Source organism: Cygnus olor, chromosome 22, assembly GCF_009769625.2.
Source record: "Cygnus olor isolate bCygOlo1 chromosome 22, bCygOlo1.pri.v2, whole genome shotgun sequence".
Classification (NCBI taxonomy): Eukaryota; Metazoa; Chordata; class Aves; order Anseriformes; family Anatidae; genus Cygnus; species Cygnus olor.
The window spans coordinates 1,274,493-1,297,159 of NC_049190.1; the positions used below are offsets into that span (position 1 = coordinate 1,274,493).

The window sequence follows — 22,667 nt, forward strand, 5'->3', positions numbered from 1 at the left end:
AGGCAGGCAGCGCACCCGTGGATGTAGGGGTGCCCAGGGAGGCTGCGGGTCGTGGGGCTGTGCCCCCTCGCTGAGCCCCTGGGCTCCCATGGCTGTGGGGACAATCCTGGAGCTGTGGCTGTGTCCTGCTGGAGCTCCTGGTACTGCGGGGGGGCCGGGGAGGGCTGGGGACGGAGCCATGGATGTGCTGTGAGGTCCTGGGGGCTGCGGGTCCTCGGGGCTGAGGGTCCCTGTCGCATCCCCACCTGGCACCAGGGCTGCCTGGCCGCATCCTGCCCTCCTCGACGGGGGCAGAGCAATTCTTGGGGACACTCCTGTGCCCTGGCCAGACGCCCGCAGGATGCCCAAGGCCTCGCCACCCTGTGCAGGCCCGCCCTGGCTCGCTTTGCTCCCCAGCAGCCCCCCCGGCACACACCGCAGCCATCGCGTGGCCTGTCCCTGCCGCTCGGGTCCCCCCCGTGCCCCCAGCCCCGCAGAGCCCCGCTCGTCCCGTCCCAGCGGTGAGCGCAGGGGAAAGCCAGCCATGAAGTCAGGGCAGAAAACCTCGGCGAGCGCCTGCCTATAAAAGGACTTACTCCATCAGAGCCCGGGGCCCCGCTTCCTCCCTGCCCCAAAACTGCCGGGGCTGAGGCACGCGGGGAATGCTCCGGCACGGGCCTTAGTCACCACTTTTCGGAGTCTTTCCCCAAATATGGTGCCGGGGCTGGAGTCAGGGTGCGCTGCGGGGCTGGCGCGCCCCGCGAGGGAGGGATGGGGGGCTGGCCGCGGGCTGGCTGACATCACTGTCCCGGCACCGGCCTTTTAGCTCGGCGTCGGCCTCCTAACTGTGCAGAGCGCCGGCTCCCGCGCAGAGCATCGCCCCTCGCCTCCGTCAGCAGCCGCTCGTGAGTCCTGCTGCGGGGGGGGTGGGGGGGGGTGGCGGGCACGGAGGGTGCCCCGCTCGGGATGCCAGCCCCTGGGACATGGGGATGCTGCTCCCCGGGATGGGATCGTGCTCCCCGGATTGGGATGCTGCTCGCTGGGATGGGGTCCTGCTCCCCAGATTGGGTCCTGCTCCCCGGGATGGGGTTGCTGCTCCCCGGATTGGGATGCTGCTCCCTGGGATGGGGTCGTGCTCCCCGGATTGGGATGCTGCTCTCTGGATTGGGATGCTGCTCCCCAAATTGGGATGCTGCTCCCTAAATTGGGATGCTGCTCCCCAAATTGGGATGCTGCTCCCTGGGATGGGATCATGCTCCCCAGATCGGGAGGCTGCTCCCCGGGTCAGGGTCCCGCTCCCACGGGGAGGGATGCAGTTCCATGGGCTGGGGACACTGCCCATGGTGCGCTGCTGCCCCTGGTCCTCAGCACCGCGTTGCCACCGGGGCTCCGCGGCTCACGGGAGCAGAGCTGGGGCGGGCGCTGGCTCTGCCCAGCCCTGGGGCACTCGGGGAGCACTCGGAGCAGCCCCAGCCCCCCGTTACTGCGTTCCTGCGGGAAGGGGCGCAGCCCAGTGCGGGGGCGATGAGGGCAGGAGGTGGGCACGGGCTGGCGGTCAGTGCCCCGTGGCCAGGCGAGCTGTGACGGCCGAGCGGCGCTGCCTGCGGCATCGGGGACGTGCCCGGGACTGGGCACAGCCTGTCGGGGGACTCATGCAGTACTGCTGCCTGAACCCCGGGGCTGGGGGCTCCCCGCCCCGCTGGCAGCAGCCAGGCTCGGCGTTACCGCACCCAGCCCTGCCGCATCCTGGGGCTGTGCTGCCGGAGCCGGGCTGCATCTGCCCGGTGCGCGGGGCGAGCCGGTGGCCGGGGAGCTCAGGGGACGCGGGCACGCAGCTCCTCCACGGCTCAGCCCCGGCACTCGGCTGGCTCAAACCCAACCAGGAGCCGTGTGGGGAGGAGCGAGGCCGCCTCGGCGGGGGGCTTGGCTGCCGGCTCCCCACCACCTCTCCCCGCTGGCACCCTTCCTGGCACCCTCCGGTGCTGCCCGCCCCGGTCACCGCCGTCCCTGCCCGCACCATGTCCTTACAAGGGCACGGGCACGGCTCCTGGGGACTGGCCTCCTGGCACGGGCATGGGGACACGGAGAGCCGTGGCCACCCCACGGCACCCCGCTGTGCCCCAGGCACCCAGCCCTGCTGCCCAGAGCCCTCCGCTCTCCAGTCGTGCCGGTTCCTTCCCGGGCACTTTCCGGGCAGTGCGGCTGCTCCAGGCGCACCACGGCCACCGGCTGCTTGATGCCGGGGACGTTGGCACCCTTGGGACCTGCTGGTGGCTGAGCAGGCTGAGCAGGTGCTGCGCACCCTGAGCTGGAGAGCAGGGACAAAGCACCTCTGCCGGGATGGGAACCGTCTGTCTGGGCACACCGCAAGGATCGCGGCCGTGTGCTCATTTCTGGATGTGCCGTTTGGCATCGAACAGCACCTGCTTGGCACGGGGAGAGCAGGAGGTGGATGCCACGGGGTGCCCTGTGCTGGGCGAGGGGGAGGCAGCACCCCCGCAGCCTCACATGCCCCCCCTCCTGCCCCAGGTCTCCCGCCCGCCGCAGTCATGGCCAACAAGGGCCCGGCGTACGGCATGAGCAGGGACGTCCAGTCCAAGATCGAGAAGAAGTACGACGACGAGCTGGAGGACCGCCTGGTGGAGTGGATCGTGGCGCAGTGCGGGGCCAGCGTGGGCCGTCCCGACCGGGGCCGCCTGGGCTTCCAGGTCTGGCTGAAGAACGGCATCGTAAGTGCGGGGCCGGACGGGTGGGAGCGGTGCTGTGCGGTGCCGTGCGGTGTTGTGCGGCGCTGTGCGGCAAGCTCAGCCTCCCTCTGCCCGCAGGTCCTCAGCCGGCTGGTGAACAGCCTCTACCCCGACGGCTCCAAGCCCGTCAAGATCCCCGACAGCCCCCCCACCATGGTCTTCAAGCAGATGGAGCAGATCGCCCAGTTCCTCAAGGCGGCCGAGGACTACGGCGTGGTGAAGACAGACATCTTCCAGACCGTCGACCTCTTTGAAGGTGTGCTGGGGGGGGGGCTGCGGGCGGGGGGCTGCAGGCGGGGGGGCTACAAGGGGGCCGGGGCTGCCAGCACCATGCCAGCGCTCACACTCTGCTGTCCTTCGGCAGCCAAGGACATGGCGGCGGTGCAGAGGACGCTGATGGCCCTGGGGAGCCTGGCGGTGACCAAGAACGACGGGAACTACCACGGGGACCCCAACTGGTTCATGAAGTAAGTGGGGGACCCTTGCGCCCCCGCCCCCTGCCTGCCAGCTCCCCCCAAGACCCGGCTGGGTCTGGCGCCGTCCCCTTCCCGCTGCCCAGCGGCAGCCCCGGGAGGTTTCGGTCCCTTCTTGGGTGCCCCAGGGAGCAGAGGGCTGGGGCTACGGCCCTGGGGAGGGGAATGGGGGGAATTCCAATGCCAGGGCGAGGATCCAAGGATCCGGCAGCTGGGGGGGGGGGGGTGGAGGGGTGGGTGCCGCATGGCCTCTCCCTCCGCCCCGCAGGAAGGCGCAGGAGCACAAGCGGGAGTTCACCGAGAGCCAGCTGAAGGAGGGCAAGAACGTCATCGGCTTACAGATGGGGAGCAACAAGGGCGCATCACAGGCGGGGATGAGCTACGGCCGGCCCCGGCAGATCATCAGCTAGGCAGCCCCCCGCCTCCCCCAGCCCCAGCCAGGACCTCCGTCTTCGCTCCCTCCAGCCCCGCGTGCCGCAGCTGCTGGGGCGCCGGCGACTCCAGCCGCCCCCCACCGATTGGTATTTATTTAAAACCAAAAGCCAGCCAGCCCAAACGACCCCTCCGGCGCCACGACCGGCACCGAGCCGCAGCCCAGCCGTGCCCCGCCGCGCTCGCTCCGGCTCCCGCTCCCGGGCGGCCTCTCCTCTCCTCCTCTCCTCTCCGGCCTCGCACGCTCCCCGCTTCACTCCTGCGAGCCCCGCCGCCAGCTGGTCCCGTCCCCCCTGCGCCCAGCCGCGCTCGCGGGCACCCGCGGGTGCCCCGTGGCCCTTCCCCGGGGAGGGCGCGCGCCCCAGCACCCGGAGCCACCCTGCCCGCCCGCCACCCCGCACCAGCCAAGCGCCACTCTCGCAGAGATCCTTGCGAATGGGGAGAAAAGAAAATTGGCCTCGGTTTTGTACTTCGTTTTTGTCAAAATTAAAAGGTTATTCATCTAGCGCCGCGTGCCGAGGTTTCCTCCTGCCCGCCGCCTCGCGCCCGGTCCCGCGGGCACAGCCTGCGGGCGCGCCAGGAAAGCCGAAGCCCCGGAGACGTGGATGGTGCAGACCGGGGGGGGGGGGGCTCAGCCCTCCCCACCCCAAGCCGCTGCCGTTCCTCCTTCCAACCCCTCCGGCCCTTGCCAGGAGCAGCCCTGGCCCCCAGCAGAGCATCCCCCCAGCCCTGGGCACTCGGTGACTCGGGTTCCCAAAGCGAGCAAGCGCTGGGAGGGCAGAGGAGTCACGGCTCGGGGAGAGGAGGGTTTTTAGAAGACTTTATTTGGAAAGCTACACAAAAGGACTTTGCTGTTTAAAAAACAAACCCCCAACTTTAAAAAAATAAACCAGCGAACCCAAAGACACGTGAACAAACCAGCCCTGCTCGCAGACGAGCCGCTGCCAGAGCAACTCGAGCCTCCCTCCCCAGCCCAAGCCAGGCACTGCGCGCAGCCTTGGCGCTCCCCTCGTGCCCCAGCGAGCGGCAGGACGCAGACCGGGGGGGGCGGCAGCCACAGCGAGCTCGCGCTGCCACAACACTGCCGGGGGTGCTCTCGTGTCCCCCGAAGCGAGTCCCCAAGCAGGGACACCCCCCGGCCCTCCGCCCTCCCTGCAGCAGATGGGAAGGGGGGTGTGGGGGAGGCAGCACCCAGCACCCTCCGGGTTGCGTTTACGCCCTGCAGCCTCTGGGCAGGACGATGGAGGAAGCCCCGCTGCCTTCTGCCCCCCCCAAGCGTACGCCTGCTCGTGTGCTTGCCGGAGAGGACGGGGTGGCGGGGTCAGAGCACAGGGGACAGGGAGCAAGCTCCTCTAGGAACGGGCTTAAGGCTTGCTTTGTTTTCCAGAGCAAGGGAAAGGAAAGCTCCCCTTCCACTGCCAGCAGACTTTCTCCTTGTTTGAGCCACTTCCAACACCCCTTTTCGCAGGACACAGCGGCAATGGTCCCCGGGGGCTCAGGAAGTCTCTGCTGCCCACGCTCAGGAAGGACGTACCGAGGGGGGGGACGCAGCCCAAGCCCCCAGCCCCAGCTAGCATGCCTGGTGCTCCCTGCCCTCCGAGAGGAGCTCAGCTGCTGCCTCCCGGCCGAGGTACCCTGCTGCGGCGGGGGCTGCCTCGTGGAAGCCGGCAGCTCTGCTGCTGGTGGGAGGCTTGGGGTGGGTGGGGGTCCAGGACCCCTCCTCCCCCCTGCCCTCCTGGGCAGGCTCCAGCTGCTCGCACTCCATCTCGACATCCTCGGCTTCCTTCTCCCTGTAGAGCGGCACAGACTCCATCTCCAGGCCGTTCTCGAGGGCTCTGTGCTTCCCGCCCTGCTGGTACCACTTGCAGGTGCTGGAGCCGCTGCAGCTCAGGTCAAAGCCCACGTTGTTCCTGGTCAGGCACACCTCCAGCATGTAGTAGAAAGTCCAGAACACAGCAAAGCATCCCACCAGCAGGAGGGTCTGTGGAGGAGGAAGCCCCTTGAGAAACAGCCTCAACTAACCCCCCGCTCTGCCCTGTCACCCTGCGCCTCCCAGGGGAGAGGACACAGTGCCAGTAGGATCAGAGGCGCAGGTTTCCCCTTCCCCAGTGACTCCTGCAGAGGATGGGTACCCCTGCTTCGTGCGCCCCGTGCCTCTCCCCAGCCCCAGCACGCTCACCTTGAGCGTGTTGGCCGTGACGGTGTAGTGCTGCTCCTCGGGGATCTCCAGCCCCGGAGGGCAGGGCAGGGAGAAGTTGCTGTTCAGGTACTGCCCGCTCATGGCTTCTTCCAGCAGCCTGCAGGACAGAGGCACCAGTGAGGGTCCCGCAGGTTTGGCCGTACCAGGGAGGATCCCAAATGCCCGTGAAGGCTCCGGAGTGCCTTTCACACCACTGGGGGTTGCCAGCTCTGCAACGGAGCTGTTTTGTGCAGCCCAAGGCCCTCCTCTGCCACCTATTGAGGGCAGCCCTGTGCGAGGTGCCAGCTGCTGGGCTGCAGCCCCTCTTCCTCACCCTGCCATCACCTTGCCGTGACAGCTCCGGCCCAGAGACCTCTGTAACGTCCCCTAGCCTGCCAGCTCCTGCTCCCCACCAAGACGGGGCTGCGGTCTCCTACCTCTGCCGCTCCTTCATCTCCGCTGGGGACCAGGAGGAGCCGTACAAGGTCAGCTGCCACTGCTTCAAGGTCCCAGGCCTCAGGCTCTCATCTCCTGGAGAAGAAACAGGTTGCACCAGTGGGGAACTCTTCCACCTGGCACTGCGTCAGGCTAACCCGCAGCAAGCAGCCCAGGTGCTGGGCTGGCAGCTCCCCAGGGCACGGCACGGAGCCGGGCGCAGGGGTACGAGGGCACACCCAGCAGCTCCGGGAGGGGACGCTCCCACCTCCGCCGCTCCCAGACCCAGCCTGACCTCGCTGCCACCACCCCCAGCAGCAGGACTCACCGGTGTCCCTGATGACCAGCCTGTAGGTGCCCTGTGCCTCCTCGCCCCAGCATCGCACTGTGGAGAAGGTCCAGTCAGCGAAGCCGTTGGGATCCCTGCCAGAGGGGGGAGGAAGAACCCCTGAGCGTAACGCAGCCTGAGCGGCGAGGCCGGGCACGTGCCTCGGCGCTGCTGCTCGGGGCTGCTGGGTGCCCTGCCCTGCAGTCCCTGCCCCCCCGGCGCTTACGAGTCCATGCTCCTGGTGGTTCCTATCAGGGACATCATGCCGCTGGGGCAAAAGAGCCTGATCTCCAGGTTGCCGCGGCGGGGGTGTGTGATGGTGACGGTGACTGCCACGTGCTCCAGGGTTCTCATACCGGAGAGCTCCAGGTCGGCGGCGCTGACTGGAAAAGGGGAGGCAGGGTTGGCCGAGGCCGGTGGCTGCTGCCAGCCGGCCCCGAGGTGCTGCCGTGCCACTTAACAGGACACAAATTGCTGCCTCCTCCCGGCTGCCCCCGTGTGTGTGTGTGTGCCGGGGGAGCCAAGCAGCAGGAGCCGGGGCAGTCACACCCCGCACAGCTCAGCAGCCCACCCAGAGCGCTTTGGCCACTGCAGTGAAATAATTCCTCGTCCCTCACCAGACCATCCCACCCTGCATTTGCGCAAGCTTTCGGCAACCCCAGAGGCTGCCCCGAACCGCAGCGACACAGGAGCCGGGTTTGGGGAGAGGTCTGGGATGAGAAACCTGGTGGCCAGACTTGACGTGCCGGTCCCAAACCATTCCCAGCTCCGCAGACGCTCAGCCCCAGAGCTGCTAATTATAGCAGGGGAAACCCTGGCACGCTGCGGAGCAGATGGCAGCCCGCGGCCCCTCCTGGCAGCCCTGGCCACGCAGCAGGTGGGTGCAGGTGGGTGCTCCCCGGCCTCCCCCCAGGCAGGAGCACCCCAGGATGGGGCAGCCCCTTCCTGGTGCTTCCCGGGGCTGCGTGGGGAAGGGATAACTCTGGGCCAGGTACCTGGGGGACAGCAGTGCCCCCGGCCGCACATTGCCCTGCACACACTCCTCCAAACCGCCTTTTTCGCCTCTTCCCAGGGCTGCTTTGCTGCCCAGCTGTCGGCTCACAGCTCCATTTAGGGCAAAAGGAGCTGCCTGACCCCCAGCCCTTGCCTTAGGGCTGGAGCAGGGTGTCACCCCTCTGCCCCCTGGGGTCCCGCAGTGCTGGTACCTGCACGGGAGCCAGGCGGCTGTGTGCTGCCCAGGGGTCTAGCCCGCTGCCATGCGGGGCAGGGGCAGGACAGAGGGAAAGCCTGTGGCCAGCACCCGCCCAGCACCTCCCAGCAAGGAGGGAAGGGAGAGGACCATCTGCGGGGAGGCGCTGGCCTGCTGAGCTCCCAACTCCTCCCTGAGGGACCCCCGTGCTTGGGTGCTGCCAAGCCCCAGACCCCTGCCAGGGGGCAGCCAGGGGTGCGGAGGCCCCAGGATGGGACAGGAGCTCCCCGGCTCGGCCCTGGTGCGGGGCCGGGCTGTCCCCGAGCCCGGCTCTCCTTCCCACTGGTAGCAGCCCGAGCATCGCCTTGTTTATGTGGACAGCGGCCGGCCAAGTCGGGAGCTGGAGATTACCTAACATGGACAAAGCCCGAGGAACGGCTCTGGCTGCTGCCCAGCCGGGCCCTGCGCGAGGGCCCTCTGGCTCCTCTGTCCACGGCGGGGCTTATCGAGGGGGCGCAGACCCAGGGACAGATCCCCTGGGGAAGGGCAGCGGAAGGAGAGAAGGAAAAGCCCAGGCAGCCCGGCACTTAACCCCTCGGTGGTGTGCCCTGCCAGGCCGTCAGCTGGCTGGCTCTGGGGCCTCGGCGCGCACGAGCACGGGCTGTGGCGTGGCACGCCTGCTCTTACCGTTCCACGTGGCCTCCAGCTCCTGCGGCAGCAGCGGGATGCTCCTGCCCTCCTTCAGGGCAGGGCTCACGTACGAGGCGAGGTAGGGAACGGACTCCCAGATCTGCCAGGTGAGAGGCAAGAGGAGTTAGTACGAGGTCGCTCCCTCCCTGCAGGCCCACCTCCTCATCTCCCACCACCCCTGCCAGCCTCCCGGCAGTAACACACCTCCTGGCAGTAACACACCTCCTACACGTGGACGTGGGCTGCAGCAAGCACCACAGGGCTGGCGAGGGGCGCCCACGTGTCTAAGAGTGGAAGGAAAGCAACTGCCTGGGGGCTGGAGGTGCTGACTGAGACTCAGGACTCTCCGAAACCAGCACCTGTGGTTTTGTCTCTGCGGCCACCTGAGCGGCTTTGAGCAGTTTCTTGAAGCTCTTTTGTTGCAGCACAGAGGGGCAGGACCCACAGCCCCGGGGGAAAAGCAAGCAGCCTGAAAATCCCCATGAAAGAGGGGGAATTGCTGGCAACCGGCAGCACCCCTGCACACAGCATGGTGCTCTGCGCGTGGGTGAGGACCAAGTGCCAGGGGGTGTGCTCTGGTCTCCAGGCAGCTGGTGGCACAGGGAGCAGGAGGTGGGGATGTCCCCGCCGGATCTAACCACGCCACACCACATCCCCGCAGGCCGTGGGACAGGATGCTGCCAGCTGGATCCGCAGGGCACGATCCCCTCCCCGGAGCCTGGTGCCCAGGGAGGAAGGTGCTGGGGCTGCTGACAAACCTCCCCAAGCTATGAATCAGAGCTGTTGTCTCCCACGAGCAAAGGCTCTCGCCCATGGCTATATATAGTTGTGAGAGAGCAGCAGCTCGGGGGCAGGTTTCAGCCTCATTACTTCATACCAAAAGCAGCCTCGTAGTGAGGGCCGCAGGGGGACAGCCCGAGTGCTGGCCTGGAGTGCAGGAGTCACCCCGCGGTGCTGCCAGGACAGGAACTGTCCCTGCCACCGGGGTGGGTCTGCCCTAGGAGCCTGCGGAGCACGCGCGGGGCAGGGGCAGGATTACCTTGGCAGCGTTAACCAGCCTCCAGGCGTTCAGCAAGCCAAAGCCGTGCTGATGGCTGTGGCTGAAGCCAGCCCGGTTGGTGTCCCACTTCGCGTGACGATCCTCGTACTGGAAAGAAATGCAGGGCACTCGTTACCTTGGGGGACACCCACAGCCCTGTAAACCCAGAGCAGAAGGAACCGGGCCTGAGGGGAAGGTGGCTCAGAAGTCTCCTGCAGCAGCAGGGAAGCAAACCCACATGGCCTTATTAGAAAGAAACAGGTTGACCTTTGTTTGAAACAAGTCCCAGGACAAACAGGCTTCCCAGCTCCTCGGAAAGGAAATCAAGCAGCACAAAAGGGCACAAATGCCTCCGCTCTGAAACATCCCAGCTGCTCCCTTCTCCATGCCACCCAAGCCACAGCCTGTGGGACGGCAGAAGCCTCGGGGAGAAGGAACCTAGTCTTTTAAATCAACAAGATTCAGGCCAGGGTGGATCTGGGTCCCATCACTTATCAGGTTGTCATACTCCGGCAATGCTTGCCTGCAGTTGTGGAAAACGCTGCCCTGTGCCAAAGTGAGTTTTCTTTTACGTACAGCATTAGCTGGACACAGATTCCTGCTCCCCAGGGGGGTGCAGAAGAAGCCCTGTCCCCGGCCGAATCAGACAGCTCCGACCAGTTCCCACTCTGCCTCTCCGTCGTGAGCTCCACTGGGTCAGCAGGAGCCGGGCAGCAGGCAGGGCTGAGCAAAAGCAGGGGCTGTGTTTGCTGCTGAGCTCTCTGTTATGTCTGTTTCCAAGAGCTCAACTCTCTGGAGAAAACAAGGCAAGGCCAGAGCAGGGCAGAGCTCCTCTCCTCGCCTTCCCACTGCACAGGGTCTGGCACGGCCGGGCACACCGCGCGCTCACGTACACTCCCCGGGTCTGCAGGCAGGCACGGCGAGCCCGTGGCAGACCTGTACAGTGGCAGACAGAGGCATTCCTGGAGCAAATACCCCATTCGTTATCATGACAGCGGAAAATGCCTCTGCCGCATTCCTGGGAGGAACGAGGGGCAAGGGGAGAACGCAATCCATTTGCTGGGAGCCAGACAACGGAGAGATTTATGGAGGGGCAGGCAGACATAAACAGAGATGTGCCGCAGGACCGCGGCCATCCCGCAGCATCCTCGCAGGGAAGCTGCAGCAGGAGGGAGGGCCAGTCGCTCACCTTGGTGGCTGTGAAGACGATGATGTGCTGGACGTCTCGCCAGGTGAGGCACGGCCGCACCTGCAGCATCAGCGCGATCATCCCGGCGGCGAGAGGAGCCGCAGCCGACGTCCCCGTGTGGCCCTCCGTGCACCCCGTGCCCTTCTGCAAATCCCAGTCCGTTGTCACCTTCGGAGACAGAGGGGAGAGGCCTCCTGTCAGGCCACGCTTTGCCGTGCTGGTGTGCCCGGGCTGGGAACTGGGCAGCCCACGCTCAGCCTGCAACAACGGCCAGCAAAAGCCCTGGGGGCACAGGGCGGTGCTGGCTGCTCCAGAGGGGCACCGGGAGGAGAGCACTGCCCCCCAAACTATGCAAATAGTGCCAGAGGTGGGGGTTCTGGGGCTCCCCACCGCTGCCCACAGCTAAGGAATGAGCAGTGTGAGCACGACGTGCAGGAGGAGGGCCAGCAGCTGCCCTCCTGGCAGGGAACAAGGCAGATGGCGGAGAGCCTGTGAGTGAGCGCAGCCCGGGGGCGCTACGTGGAGGCAAGGCTCCTCATTTCCTGCATGAGCACCCCCAGCAGCGTGCAGGATGGTGCACAAGCTGGTAGGTTTTCTTGACAGCCCCGCAGTGCTGATCTATTGCTCACGCATTACCATCAGCAGTGCTCATGTGATTGCTGCTGCTCTACCGCAAGTCTGGAGAGGAGGAAAAGATCCCCCAAGGGCTGGCTGGAAACATGATGAGGAGGCTCGGAAAACTGGGAGTGGGAGGGGAGAAAACAGAGTCAGCAGTTGTCCTCATTAGGACCAGGCTTCCCCCACCACCCCCTCCTGCACTGCCAGGGGCCCCAGACTATTGTTTGCTCAGGATGGTGAAAACCTTCTCCACCTCGGGCTGCCTTTGCTGGGCTGAGAGGACTGTCCTGGGGGAGAGAGGGGCTGACCCAGCCCCTGCTCACCGAGGCTACGGCGGGCACGAGCAGCAGCAGCGCACCTCCCTGCCCTCCCAGGCAGCCAGCCCAGCCAGGGGTGTGTTTGAATGCTGCCTGCCTCAGGTGAGCAGATGGGAAGCCTCTGAGCAGGGAGAGCAGCGCGGGGTTTGGCGCAGCGATGCTGGAGGAGTCGGAGCGTGGCAGCCCGGGTAGGGGAGAGCACTGCCCCACGGGGTGCTGAGCACCCTGCAGTGTCCCGGTACAAACACAGCACCCCAAGGCAGCATCCAGGCAACCCCCCACATGCAAGGCTTTCACACAAAATGAGAGAGGAAGCTCTTAGGATGCCCAAGGATTCCCCCTCCACAGCACGGACGCAGGGACGTGGTCCTAAACCCCCTGCCCGCACACACCACCGCCAATCTGCCTGTCTCCCCGCCGTCCCTGCCGCATCAGCAGCTTCCCCCCAGACAGCAGGGAGGAATTTGCAGCACGCGAGCTTTCCCTCTCTCTGTGGTTGCTGAGATCAGGCTCGGAGACAGAAGGGGCAGCCAGAGATCCCGTCAGCCTCCCTCAGCCTGGAGCAGAACAACAACAAGAGCGGGGCAGCAGCAGGGGGAGGGGGTCAGGGATTAGCTGCTGGAAAGCCTGAAACGTTTCCCAGGCAGTTCCTAGCCAGGCCTCGGGTACGGAGCAAAAACCAGTACCGGGTGGGAAAGGAAACGCCCCAGCTTCCCTGCTGAGAGCTTCATCCCTGTGCTGGGGCTGGGCTGCAGCTCGGTGAGGAAGGGACCTGAGCAACACAAACGTGCCCCTGCTCCAAGGGACGGGTGCCGCTTCTCCCCCGGACACACGTCAGAGGTGCCCCAACGCCACAGAACCTGGGCCGGGTCTAGAGAAAAGCTTCGATTTCAGGTCTCACCCCTGGGGGGCCTTTGGAGGTGACACCTCTCAGCTCTGCTGCCCACGCATCAAAAGCAGCACCGGGTCAGGGGCGGGCACCACGCACCCAACTCAAATGCTGCAGTTAGGACCAAAATACCAGTTCGGATGAGCCACTGCTGCTTGAGGGAGGCACTGCCTATAGGGAGCTCAAGCTCCCCACAAACACTCCCGGGAGACCCTTGTTTCACCAATAACACATCACAGCCATGAAACGATGAAAGCAGACAGCTTCCTTTGGAGGGAGAAAGGAGCTGGGCCTCAACTAAGCCACTCTGGGAGAAACCCAAGGCAGTTTTGGTTTGGGACCTTCCAGGAGGGTTCTGAATTTCAGCTGTGCCCATGGCTCACCTTCTCCGCTGACCACGGCGTCGCCCCAGCACGACTGGGCCTCTGCAGAGGGATCGTACGGGGCTGCAGGAGCACACAGAGCCTCAAAAGAGGCGAGTGTCCGTCTCCCTCTGCTCTCAGCGGGAGACACCCTGCCCTGCCAAGAGCTGTGGTTTTTGTGGCCTCCCGTGTTTGACGCCGTACCGTTCCGTCAGCTGCTAACGACTTCAGCTTGCGCTCGGACACTGCACGTCCGACAGAGAACACCCTGGGCAGCACAAACTTTCAGTAGGAAATGCAGCTTGTGCCAGAAGCTGTATTAAATTCTTCCCATTAAGGAAACCATACAAAGTTTATAGTCTGGTAAAAGAAAAAAGCCCAGCAGATGGCTGCAGAGAAGTTAACTCTGCCATCCCTAAAGCACAGCTACCAGCAGGCGCTTCGGAGCAGGAGACTCTCGTCCAGAAAGGGGTGTGTAAGATTTAACATGAAAGGAGCTCATAAAGGATGGATCACATTAGTGCAAAGAAAAAGGATGACGCTCTGGCGTAAACCGTTCCTAGGCCACGCACAGCCCCTCATTCTGGAGCCCTGCTGGAACAGCAGCTCCCACGTTACTGCAGCGTTCAAAATGAAAGCACGTCTGAGACCTCCAAGGCTACCTCACCAGCAGCAGGCTGTGGGAAGATGGACATGAAACCAAAGACTCGTAACTCCTAATGAGAGCGCAGCAACTCCTGATGGGAGCACAGCCCTTTCTTGGGAAAACCAGCTTGGGATGACTGCAGTTATTTCTGAAACAAAAAATTAGCTCCGTTCTGGGTTTCGCTTTCCCTGCTGCACGAGCTGAGCCATTGCTGTGGGCAGGTTGTGCCGTGCTCCAGTTTGGGGCTGATTTTTGCCGTGGTCCCGGACAAGAGGAGCTGCATGAGAGCTTGCTGAGCCTTACGCAGGCGGCTGAGAAAGCCAGGCTCTCCCTGTTCCCCGGCGTGTTTCTGTCCCAGGCTCTCCCCGTTCCCCTGGTTCACCCAGCACGCGGGGCAGCCTGTCTGACAGGTCTGCAGTCGGCGCCTCTTCTACCAGGCACGGAGCCACGGCCACAATTCCCTGCTCACGAGACCATCCCTCATCTGTCCTGCCTGGGAATGGGATGCCCCACGGTGGCCTGGGCTCTTGCAGCCCCTGGAGGCACCCGGGGCCAGGGGCGGCACCCAGCCGCAGGGGCTGGTTAGGCTGAGAGCCGGCCGAGGGCACCACCACCGAGGGAGGAACACCCAGGGTCAGGCCTGGGGCTGGTGGAAACAGGCTCGGCTGCTTGGCTCGGGGAAAAAAAGGACATTTTGTTGACAAGAAGTCATTTTTTGGCAAAAAAGGAAAAGCTGATAAAAATATTCAGGAAAAAATCAGCTGGGAGAGGCCCACGTGCCAGAAGAGGGAAGAGCTGTGGCCAAGTAGTTTAAAGAGCCCGATGCTGCTCCTGGCCCTCTGTGGGGGTGACGGGGCTGCCTGGGGGGAGCCCCCACAGAGCCCCCCTGCCCTTCAGAGCCCACGGTGGCGCAGGAGCCTCGTTCCAGCCCCATCCTTGCTGTGTAAATGGGGCACACACGGATGGGATTGTCTCTTGCTGGCTGTCAGCAGGGGAGCTCCCCAGACGCCACTCCCAGGGACGCAGCGCAGAGGAATTTCTCGGGGGTCACCCAAGCGGCCCCTGTCCCACAGGATGTCTCCCTGCAGTTCCCAGCAGCGCAGGGCAGGGAGATAGGGGCGTGCAATCCCCGTCCCTTTTGGTCTGACGTCCTGCCTGCACTCAGAGGCAGACCTCACAGACGGGGCCTGCATTTGGAGCCAGGCACACGGCGTGCCCAGGAACACCCCTGCTGGGAGAGGGTCGCTGCACTGCGGGTTACCTGCTGGCAGGCAGCGACGACACCGGGAACAGCCAGAAATAGGAACCTGCCTCTCAGAGCACTGTTTATGTAGGGCCCAGATACAGAGCGTGTTCATTCCCTGCCTTACAGAGAAGCCCACTACGAGCCTAAGGCCGCTGTGCGGCACTCAGCAGACGCAGAGCCTCGTCCCTTCTCTGCACCGGGCTGTTACAGCCCCGCGGCCAGGCGAGGCAGGCAGAGCAGAGGGGAGGACGTGCGCCTCGCGTGCTACTCACGATGCTCCTCATCATCTTGTCCCCACCGCTGAAGGTCACGGCTAACATGGAGGCACACTCCTCGGCATAGAACGGCATGGAGCCCATCTCGTCCACTGCGCCTGGGGAAGAGCAAAGGCAGTGACCATACGGAGCCAGTCTCATCTAACTGCAGAAACTGCACGGTGACGAGCCCCTGGGGACCTGTCCTGCTACCTGTACCTTTTCCACAGGCTCCCCCATCTGCTACCACGGTCTCTACTTGCGGGTGGGCTCTTCCCTTCCCTAGACAGCGGTGTGCGAGCCCTGCGGTCCTCGTCCCAGCCCAGCTCTGTGAGCACAGCTGACCCTTGGTAAGGCTTTCGGAGCACTGGGGTTGCTTCCAGTGCAAGCACTGCCAGCAGAGACAGAGCCCTGACAAGGCCCGCTGCTGCGAGCGGGGCAGGGAAACCAGACCCAAGGCTGTATTTTTCATGGCCAGAAGATCTACAGGAAAGGCAGCCACAAAAAACAACCCTTCACCAGCCTAAATATTAAACAGATTTTCTACCCCCCACGTAGCTTCTGTCCCCAAGATTAGATGTTTCTGTTCTATCACACGTAACAGGAGTGCTGCATCTCAGGCCATTCCCTGAACACAGCAGCGTGTCTGTCACAGCCTCAGCGACGGATGCCTGAATGCAGGCAACGATTTCTTTGGGCTCCTCTTGCTCTGTAGCTCAAAAGAAAACTGCAGACCTGAAGACGGCAGCCCAGCACCTCTGCACAATGCCACGTTCATTCCCAGAGGAGAGTTTCCTACATATTCCCACTATCCAGCCAGCCCCCAGCCGGGCAGGTTCTGCACTTTCGAGACGATTTCAGTTCTCCACGTTGGGAAGGAGCAGGACGGAAGACCCACGCACTCACCTATTGTGACGGTGTAGATGGAGTTGGCATAACCATCATAGTTGCAGTTGTCGCTGTGCTGCCCCCCGTTGCCGCTGGCCACTACGAAAATGCTCCCAAACCCCCTGCGACCTGCGATCACGCCATGCTGCAGGGCGGCCTGCGGAGAAGAAAGGGCCATGGTTGGGACAGGAACAGAGGTTCTCCCTTCCCCTGGCTCCCCCCGGCACCCGCTGAGGGTTTCTGCCAGGAGGCACGGCTGGCACAGGCGGCCGTGAGCCGCGGGAGGAGCGGGCTGCCCCAAACCTCGCCGCTCCACAGGCACAGGACGTGCTGCACAGCCGTGTCCTGGCATTTCCAGCCGGCAACCAAAAAGCACACTCAGAAATTTCAACAACCAGCCCTGCCAAGTGCTCGGGGTGACAGCGGGGGCAGCCGCAGCCCCCCCAGGCTGTATTCCACCCCGCCAGCGGAGTCAGGGAGCTGTGGCTGCTACAGCCCTGACCAGACACTGGGATTCCTGAGCGAGCCTAACAAAGGGAGAGATGCGGCCAACATCTGGGCTGGGGAACTGTTCATCTAGAGTTTACTATAATTTTGAGTGGATTCTGCATTAAAAATAAAAAAAGAGGAAAAGGGAAAACAACCTTCCAGGCAATCACAGCACAAAGACTGACCGGATTTTGAACTCCAGAAGAAACACAGCATGCCCAGCCCTCCCCGCTCCCAGGGTTCACTCTGGGACTGGCTTTTCTGCAGCACCGATGCCTTCCTGCTGACACAGACAGCCTACGCGTGCCTGGTGCCCCTCTGCAAGGCCTCAGCCCTGACATGCACCGGGGCTTTGCCTTTACTGAGAAACACAATGACATCAGCCCCGCTTGGGAAGCCCATTTTCAGGCTGACACCTTGCACAGATGTCATTCCTGCCTAGAGGAAGGACACGTGCCTGATGGACAAGATAGAAAGCACCCCGCTGGAACCCAACCCTCCTCCTCCGCCCACCTTCGGGGGGTGAAGGCACGTCGTGCATTGGCCAGAAAAGCCAGTTCCAGAGTGAAGGGTCTCTCTGCTGCTGCAAAGCAAGCTTTGCTTCTGCTCTGTGTCCCAGAGCTTCTTAGAGCTGTTTCTGCATTCAGGAAGGGAATGAATTGCAGGACTGGAAACCATTCGTCATCTTGAACTGACACCTCAGTTGTCAGCACTGCTCTGCACAGCACAGAGCAGCTATCTCCTGGTTAGAAAAGTACAGCAGGAGGCTGCCGAGCAAAAGAGAAATCAAGCAGAACCGCATCCCATGAGCAACGCGGAGTCAGTTTTGGGGCTCCCTCCAGTGAGTCCCCTCGCTGCGGGACCTGGGCAGCAGGAGCCACGCACAGGCAGGCTGGGTGTACTCTGCAGGTGATTCTTAGCACAGGGATGCTTGGTCTCCTGAGCAGAGCGTCCCTTGGGTTGCAAAAGGTGTCGGAATAATACCACAGGTTGCGAAATAGCACGTTCCTGCTGGAACGAGCCTCTCCTTGGAAAGCTCATCTAATAGTGCCTGAACACCGCCCTCCCGCTGCAACGTCGCCTCTCCCTACCACACAGCGAGGTGCGACACCTCCGCTGGCAGCGATGGGAGCAAACAGACGCAGCAACACCCCTCCCGGCCTGTTCAGGCAGGCAAGGAACCACAAGCGCCGGAGGGCCAGGCCAGGGGCAACTGGTGCTGCTGGAGCTGCTCTGTACCTTTCCCAGCTGATGGGGGCCATCCACGGTTTTCCCATCGTCATCTGGACCCCAGCTGCAAAGAGAGACACCATGGTGTAACACGAGTCACAAACAGCAACGCTTCCTCCCGTGGAGGCTTGCCCTTAGAATGAGCAACGAGGTGTTGCAATAACGCCCGGAGGAGGCTTACAAGGGCATTGCTCCTAACAGCAGCTACAAAGAGCACCCCACCTCAGGCACCTGGCTGCAGCCCCTCGAGGCCCAGCAGCACAGAGACCCCGAGAAAACCAAGTGCAGGGCGAAGGCAGGCACCGAGCCGGCCCTCGCAGCCCTGCCCAAGGGGAGCAGGCGGCTGCTCGGTGCCGTGAAGCACGGAGCTGCCAGCTCGCAGCCCGGCTGCGTGCCTGCCAGGCACGGCACCGAAAGGTGGCAACTGGTTCTGGTGCCTCCTGACTAACTGGAGGAGCTGGTGGGAGCAGTCAGCCACCAACCGTGACCCTCTCCCCAGGCAGAGCAGGGCGTGCAGCATTTTGCTGGGTACTGGTGTGGCCTGGCTCACCTGCAGCTGTAGATGTCGTTGATCTGATAATGCTTGTTGAAGGCGATGGCCTCCATGCTGTCGGTGAGGGGCCCATCCAGCACTCGAATGCCTGCAGACAGAGGACAATGGACGTGGCTGAAGTGGATCAAAGCAAGCTGTGCAAACAGTGCGCACAAATTCCTCGGCGGGTTCACAGGAGGGACACTCGCTCTCCCAGCCTGACCGAACCAGGTCTGGAGCTACAAGCAGAGAGCAGTCTGCGGGGGGAGATTTAAGCCAGGGTCTGGGGTTGCAGACACATCCTCACGCTCAGCTCCACATCCTCTGCCAGACACGGCTTTTCTGCTAAGCAAGTTGTCCAGTCCCATGGCCAGGACCAAGCTGGTGAGGGGGGACAGGACACCTGAACACTGGTTGGGCTCACTTCCGTGTGCTCCCGAGTCCCCATGCCCAGAGCACTGCTCCCCAGGGGCTTTTTCACATCCCACCCTCAGTTATGGTGCTGCTCTTCAGAGCTGGTCCCTGCCTGGAGCAATTGCTTCCCCATCCAGGTCACCAAACGGCCAGGCATCGCTCTGGGATGGGTGGCACGCTTGACTGCTGAGGAAAGGGCTCGAGAGATGAGGACACCCCAACCGCTGCGCTCAGACCAGGAGGGCAACCCCACCTGGGGGCTACAGAAGTGCAAACGAAGGCTCGATGCCGAGTTTTCCATGACCCGAACCCTTAATAATTACAGTTTTGCATCACGGTTTCGGCTGGCAAAGAACGTTACGAATGGAAAGCAGGCACACAGCTCAATTAAGCCTATTTATAAACAGCACAACCGCCCACCCATCCCAGCTCTCGCCTGGCGCAGCGTGCGGCTTTTCCCTGTCGCATCCGAGCCTTGCCCCGTGGAGGAGCCGCGCGGCCCCGCCAGGGACGAGCTGGCTCTGCCTGCCCCAGCTGGTGCTGTGCTGGCTGCAGCAGTTCCTCGCTGCCGTGGCACGTCTCCCTGTCCCAGCCCAGAGCTCATGTCTCCCCGTCCCAGAGCTCACGGCTGCCACGCTGCGTCGCCCTGCAGGGCCAGGCGCACGTTTGGAGAGCCGAAGCCCAAAAGAAACGCCGCGTCCCGCCTCAATAGCCTGGGCTAAACCCTCCCTGCTCCTGCATTGCCAGTGCTGCGGTTAAACCGTGAGCTCATCTCCCCTCCTGCCAGCCCGGCGTCACTTGCAGCCTCCATCCGCAGCCTCCCTGGCGGGCTGGAGCCCAGGGACTGCGCTGGGACCCGGGCGGCTGCTCAGGAAGCGCCCCACAAGGAGAGCAGCGGGCAGGGCAGGGGTGTGGAGCTGCCCTCGGTGCCCCGGGGGAGCCCCAGGCCCCCAGCACCCTCCTGGCACCCCGGGGCCCACCCTGCGCCCCAGCCCGGCCTTCTCTCGGGGCTGGGCCCATCACAGGGACCGTGGCACCACCTGCCGGGTGCGGAGAGAATCACGTCCGCAGCGCTGTCCCCTGCCCTGGCAAGGACACGTCCTGCCAGGCAGACATCTCACCTCCCTCTGCAAAGCGGAGTCGGAGGTCCGGAGGCAGCCAAGGCCACGGCAGCACATCCCCTGGCTTCGCACAGGACCCTTTGCACCCTGCATCACCCTCTGCACAAGGCTGGGTCGAGACCACAGGCCCGGGGAGCACGGGGAATTGGGAAAAATCTGCTTCCCTGGTGCCTCCAGACAGCCTGCAGCTCTGCACCAGTGCGGGCACACGTTTGCATCGCTGCACATTCGCTTGGCTTCAGCTGTGTGGTGGGGATGTGCAGCTGCTGCAAGCTCTAGGGGCAGGCAGGCGGCGCTGGGAGGATTTGGGGAGCCCCCCAGCACACACCTATCCTGCTCTGTCAGTCAGAGGAGCTGAGGCAGATGCAGGTCCCTCCCTCGGAGGGACAAACCAGTCTGGGCAAGGCGCTGGCTGATTCAGAGCCGCCTGTGCCAGCCACCCCTCCCAGGAGCCGTGCGGGGCGGCACAGGGGAGGAGAGGAGAGGAGCGAGGCGTCAGCTCAGCACGTCGGGGTGCTGTCGTGTGCACGTACCTGCGATGCGGCTCCCGTAGGCAACCCCCACCGTGCAAAAGCTGTTGTTGGGCACGGCGGCGATCTCCCCCGCGCAGCGGGTCCCGTGGTGGTTGCCGTTCTCCTCGTCAGGGTGAGGCATAGGGTCAGGGTCGTTGGAGTTCAAGTCATAGCTGCCTTCTGGGCTCTGAAAACAGAGCCACAGTCACAGCTCAGGGACCTGCTCTTCTCTCTTCTGGAAAAGCAGAACTTAAAGGCACTCTGTGAGGCCTGAAACGCGACCTGGAGGTCACAGGAACGTAGAGATTGCTGCTACACAGGGCTGCAGCTCAAGAGGACTACCTAGTGCTGTGGGAAAGGGACCGACAGAGGAAGCTTTAGCAACTGCAGTGGGTCAGGAGGAAGCCAGCTCCCACATCCAAGCAGCCACCTATCGGGGAGCACGGGAATACAAGTGCCGGTAACCCTGCAGCTCGGGTGCAAAGCCCCTGGCCAAGCCTAGGGCAACATCGTGGGCCAGGCCCTGCTGAGCTCTCGCACGCTGGAGGCCTGGGTGAGCCGTGTCCCCGCACCCGGCCGCCTGCTGTCCATCTGTCCCTCGCCCCATCCCTTGGCAGAACCGGCACTCACGTAATTTGGCTGTATGTCTTTGATGGTGTGCTCCACACCGTCGTCCACCACCACCACCGTCACGCCGCGCCCCGTCACGTTCCGCTCCCACACGCCGGTGACGTTGATGTCCTTCCCGGGGCTCTTGCGGTTGTTCTAAGCACCAGAAAGGACAGTGAGAGCAGAGCATGAGCAGGGCAGCGGGTCTGCCCCGAGGACAGGGGCTCCGAGACCTTTCGTGCGCTCTGGCTACGAAGCACGGGGCCAGGGCAAGGCTGGGAGTGACGGTCACTAAAGGTTCGCTCAGGCCACTAGGCAGAGTGCTCCCAGCGCGTGGCCAGCACTGGGCAGGATGCTGCCTCCTCCCGTTATCACGGCGAGCACGAGGAGGGCAGGGCGAGCTCTCGGCCTGCTTCCTCCTGGCTGCAAGGAGAGATAGTCGCTGCTTTGCCCACCACGTGACAGCTCGCTTGTAACCACACAAAGGGCCCGAGATCGCTGGCGAGACCGGAGCAGGAAAACCACTCACCAGATGCCACTGCTGGGGGTATTTGGGATCATTAAAGTGCAGGCTGCGTTTGGAGCGTTTCAGAAGCTTCTGTTCCGAATGCCACCGCACGCTGTCATGCTGTGCAAACAAAGTGTCCACCGATCTCCTTATTGCTTCGTGTTCGGGCGCCGTGTGGCTGTCGGGCTGGTAGGCGAAGAGGTAATGGCCCTTGAGCTCCCCGATGCGGCCCATGTTCACCAGCCCCGCAGTCCGGGCCAGCTCTTCTGCCTGCTGCTCCAGTTCCTCCTCCGGCACGTCCAGGCTGACAGCCCACGCCAGCTTGCCGTGCCCGTGCGCCGTGCCCCGGCCGTCAGCGCCGGCAGCGAGCTCTGTGCCGGAGGCGAGTCCGTGCGGCAGCACGAAGGGGATCCAGGCTGCGCTCAGCCAAAGGCACGTGTGGATACAGCGCGTGGCCTCCATCCCGGCACTCCATAGCGGCGCCCTCCGCTTCCGATGCGGCATCAGACAGGCAGGCTGCAAAGAGCAAAGCAAACGGACGGTGAGAGGCTCAGCCACGGCTCCCCAGGAGCCCAGGGTTCGCTGCCGACCCCCAGATCTCCTCCCAGGACAGCGCCAGCGCACGGTGCGGGCACGGACCCTGCACCGCCAGGCCTCGGGGCCCTCCCGGTGAGGCAGCACGGGGAGAGCCGCCGGTGCCCGGGCTGTGCCCGGGCCTCGCGTGGCGGGGCCGTGAGGGTCCCCGCGCCCCGGCTGTCCCCCGAGGAGCACCCGCAGCTTCCTCCTGCCGCCAGGGCCCAGCCTGCGCCGCAGAAACCGGAACAGAAACCACCGGCACCCGGCTCCCCCGGGACAAACCCCGCGGGAAGCGCCCCGCTGCCCGCACCCCGCTGCCTCCTGCGGGCCTCGGGGGTCGCACCGAGCCCCCTGCCCGCCGCCGCCTCCCCGGGGCACCCACCCCGCACCTCACGGGGCCCACCTCGGGGCCCCCCCCACCCCCCGGCCTCCCGCACCCCCCGGCCCGGTGTCCCGGCGGTGGGCTCCCGCCGGCCCCGAGCCCTCCGCCCTCCTCCCCGCTCGCTCCCAGGCCCGGGGCCAAAGTCCGCGGCGGCGTGGCCGGCCGGGAGCCTGCGGCGGCCCCCCCGGGACGGACGGCGCTGGTACCGGGGGGGGGGGGGAGCCCGCCGGTCCCCGCCGGTCCCCGCTCACCGGGCATGGGCCGGCGGCGGCCGCCGGTGCCGCTCCGCTGCCGGTGCCCGCGGCCGCTGACAGCCCCGCCCGGCCTCCGCTCCGCCAGAGGGCGGCCGCCGCTCCACCGCTGCCCCGCCGGCGGCGGCGGAAGGGGCGGCCCG

General features: G+C 64.5%; 3 protein-coding genes across 5 annotated transcripts; 2 read left to right on the forward strand and 1 right to left on the reverse strand.

Annotated features, from left to right (window-relative positions):
* The first annotated feature begins 733 nt into the window (after positions 1–733).
* Positions 734–4,136, forward strand: TAGLN (transgelin). The gene is made up of 5 exons (XM_040534155.1): positions 734–884; positions 2,509–2,708; positions 2,805–2,982; positions 3,091–3,193; positions 3,468–4,136. Exons 2-5 carry the CDS (start codon positions 2,529–2,531, stop codon positions 3,607–3,609), a joined length of 603 nt encoding a protein of 200 aa, XP_040390089.1. The 5' UTR covers positions 734–884; positions 2,509–2,528; the 3' UTR covers positions 3,610–4,136.
* LOC121058525 lies at positions 855–2,502 on the forward strand. Of its 3 annotated transcripts, XM_040534152.1 has the most exons (3): positions 861–986; positions 1,046–1,210; positions 1,251–2,502. In XM_040534152.1, exons 1-3 carry the CDS (start codon positions 963–965, stop codon positions 2,214–2,216), a joined length of 1,155 nt encoding a protein of 384 aa, XP_040390086.1. In that variant the 5' UTR covers positions 861–962; the 3' UTR covers positions 2,217–2,502. The 3 variants fall into 3 exon arrangements, with proteins under 3 accessions (XP_040390085.1, XP_040390086.1, XP_040390087.1); XM_040534151.1 differs by having other exon boundaries at positions 855–986; positions 1,046–2,502; XM_040534153.1 differs by having other exon boundaries at positions 894–1,210.
* Positions 4,137–4,437: 301 nt separating the features above from the next.
* On the reverse strand, positions 4,438–22,639 carry PCSK7 (proprotein convertase subtilisin/kexin type 7). The gene is made up of 16 exons (XM_040534150.1): positions 22,525–22,639; positions 21,337–21,831; positions 20,829–20,963; positions 20,220–20,385; positions 18,170–18,260; positions 17,629–17,683; positions 15,919–16,057; positions 15,031–15,131; positions 10,681–10,848; positions 9,492–9,599; positions 8,450–8,552; positions 6,800–6,956; positions 6,574–6,668; positions 6,248–6,341; positions 5,811–5,928; positions 4,438–5,612 (listed from the first exon to the last, which is right to left on the reverse strand). Exons 2-16 carry the CDS (start codon positions 21,817–21,819, stop codon positions 5,202–5,204), a joined length of 2,424 nt encoding a protein of 807 aa, XP_040390084.1. The 5' UTR covers positions 21,820–21,831; positions 22,525–22,639; the 3' UTR covers positions 4,438–5,201.
* Between the last annotated feature and the right edge of the window lie 28 nt (positions 22,640–22,667).

Excerpts from the sequence above, each read along its gene's own strand:
- TAGLN (XM_040534155.1), top strand. The coding sequence starts at position 2,529 with ATGGCCAACAAGGGCCCGGCGTACGGCATGAGCAGGGACGTCCAGTCC. Across the intron at positions 2,709-2,804 it reads TCTGGCTGAAGAACGGCATC|GTCCTCAGCCGGCTGGTGAA; the intron begins GTAAGTGCGGGG and ends CTCTGCCCGCAG. Across the intron at positions 3,194-3,467 it reads GACCCCAACTGGTTCATGAA|GAAGGCGCAGGAGCACAAGC; the intron begins GTAAGTGGGGGA and ends TCCGCCCCGCAG.
- LOC121058525 (XM_040534151.1), top strand. The coding sequence starts at position 946 with ATGCCAGCCCCTGGGACATGGGGATGCTGCTCCCCGGGATG. Across the intron at positions 987-1,045 it reads GGATGCTGCTCCCCGGGATG|GGGTCCTGCTCCCCGGGATG; the intron begins GGATCGTGCTCC and ends GCTCCCCAGATT.
- PCSK7 (XM_040534150.1), bottom strand. The coding sequence starts at position 21,819 with ATGCCGCATCGGAAGCGGAGGGCGCCGCTATGGAGTGCCGGGATGGAG. Across the intron at positions 10,849-15,030 it reads ACAAGATGATGAGGAGCATC|GTGACAACGGACTGGGATTT; the intron begins GTGAGTAGCACG and ends CTGTCTCCGAAG. Across the intron at positions 5,929-6,247 it reads GAGATGAAGGAGCGGCAGAG|GCTGCTGGAAGAAGCCATGA; the intron begins GTAGGAGACCGC and ends TCTGTCCTGCAG.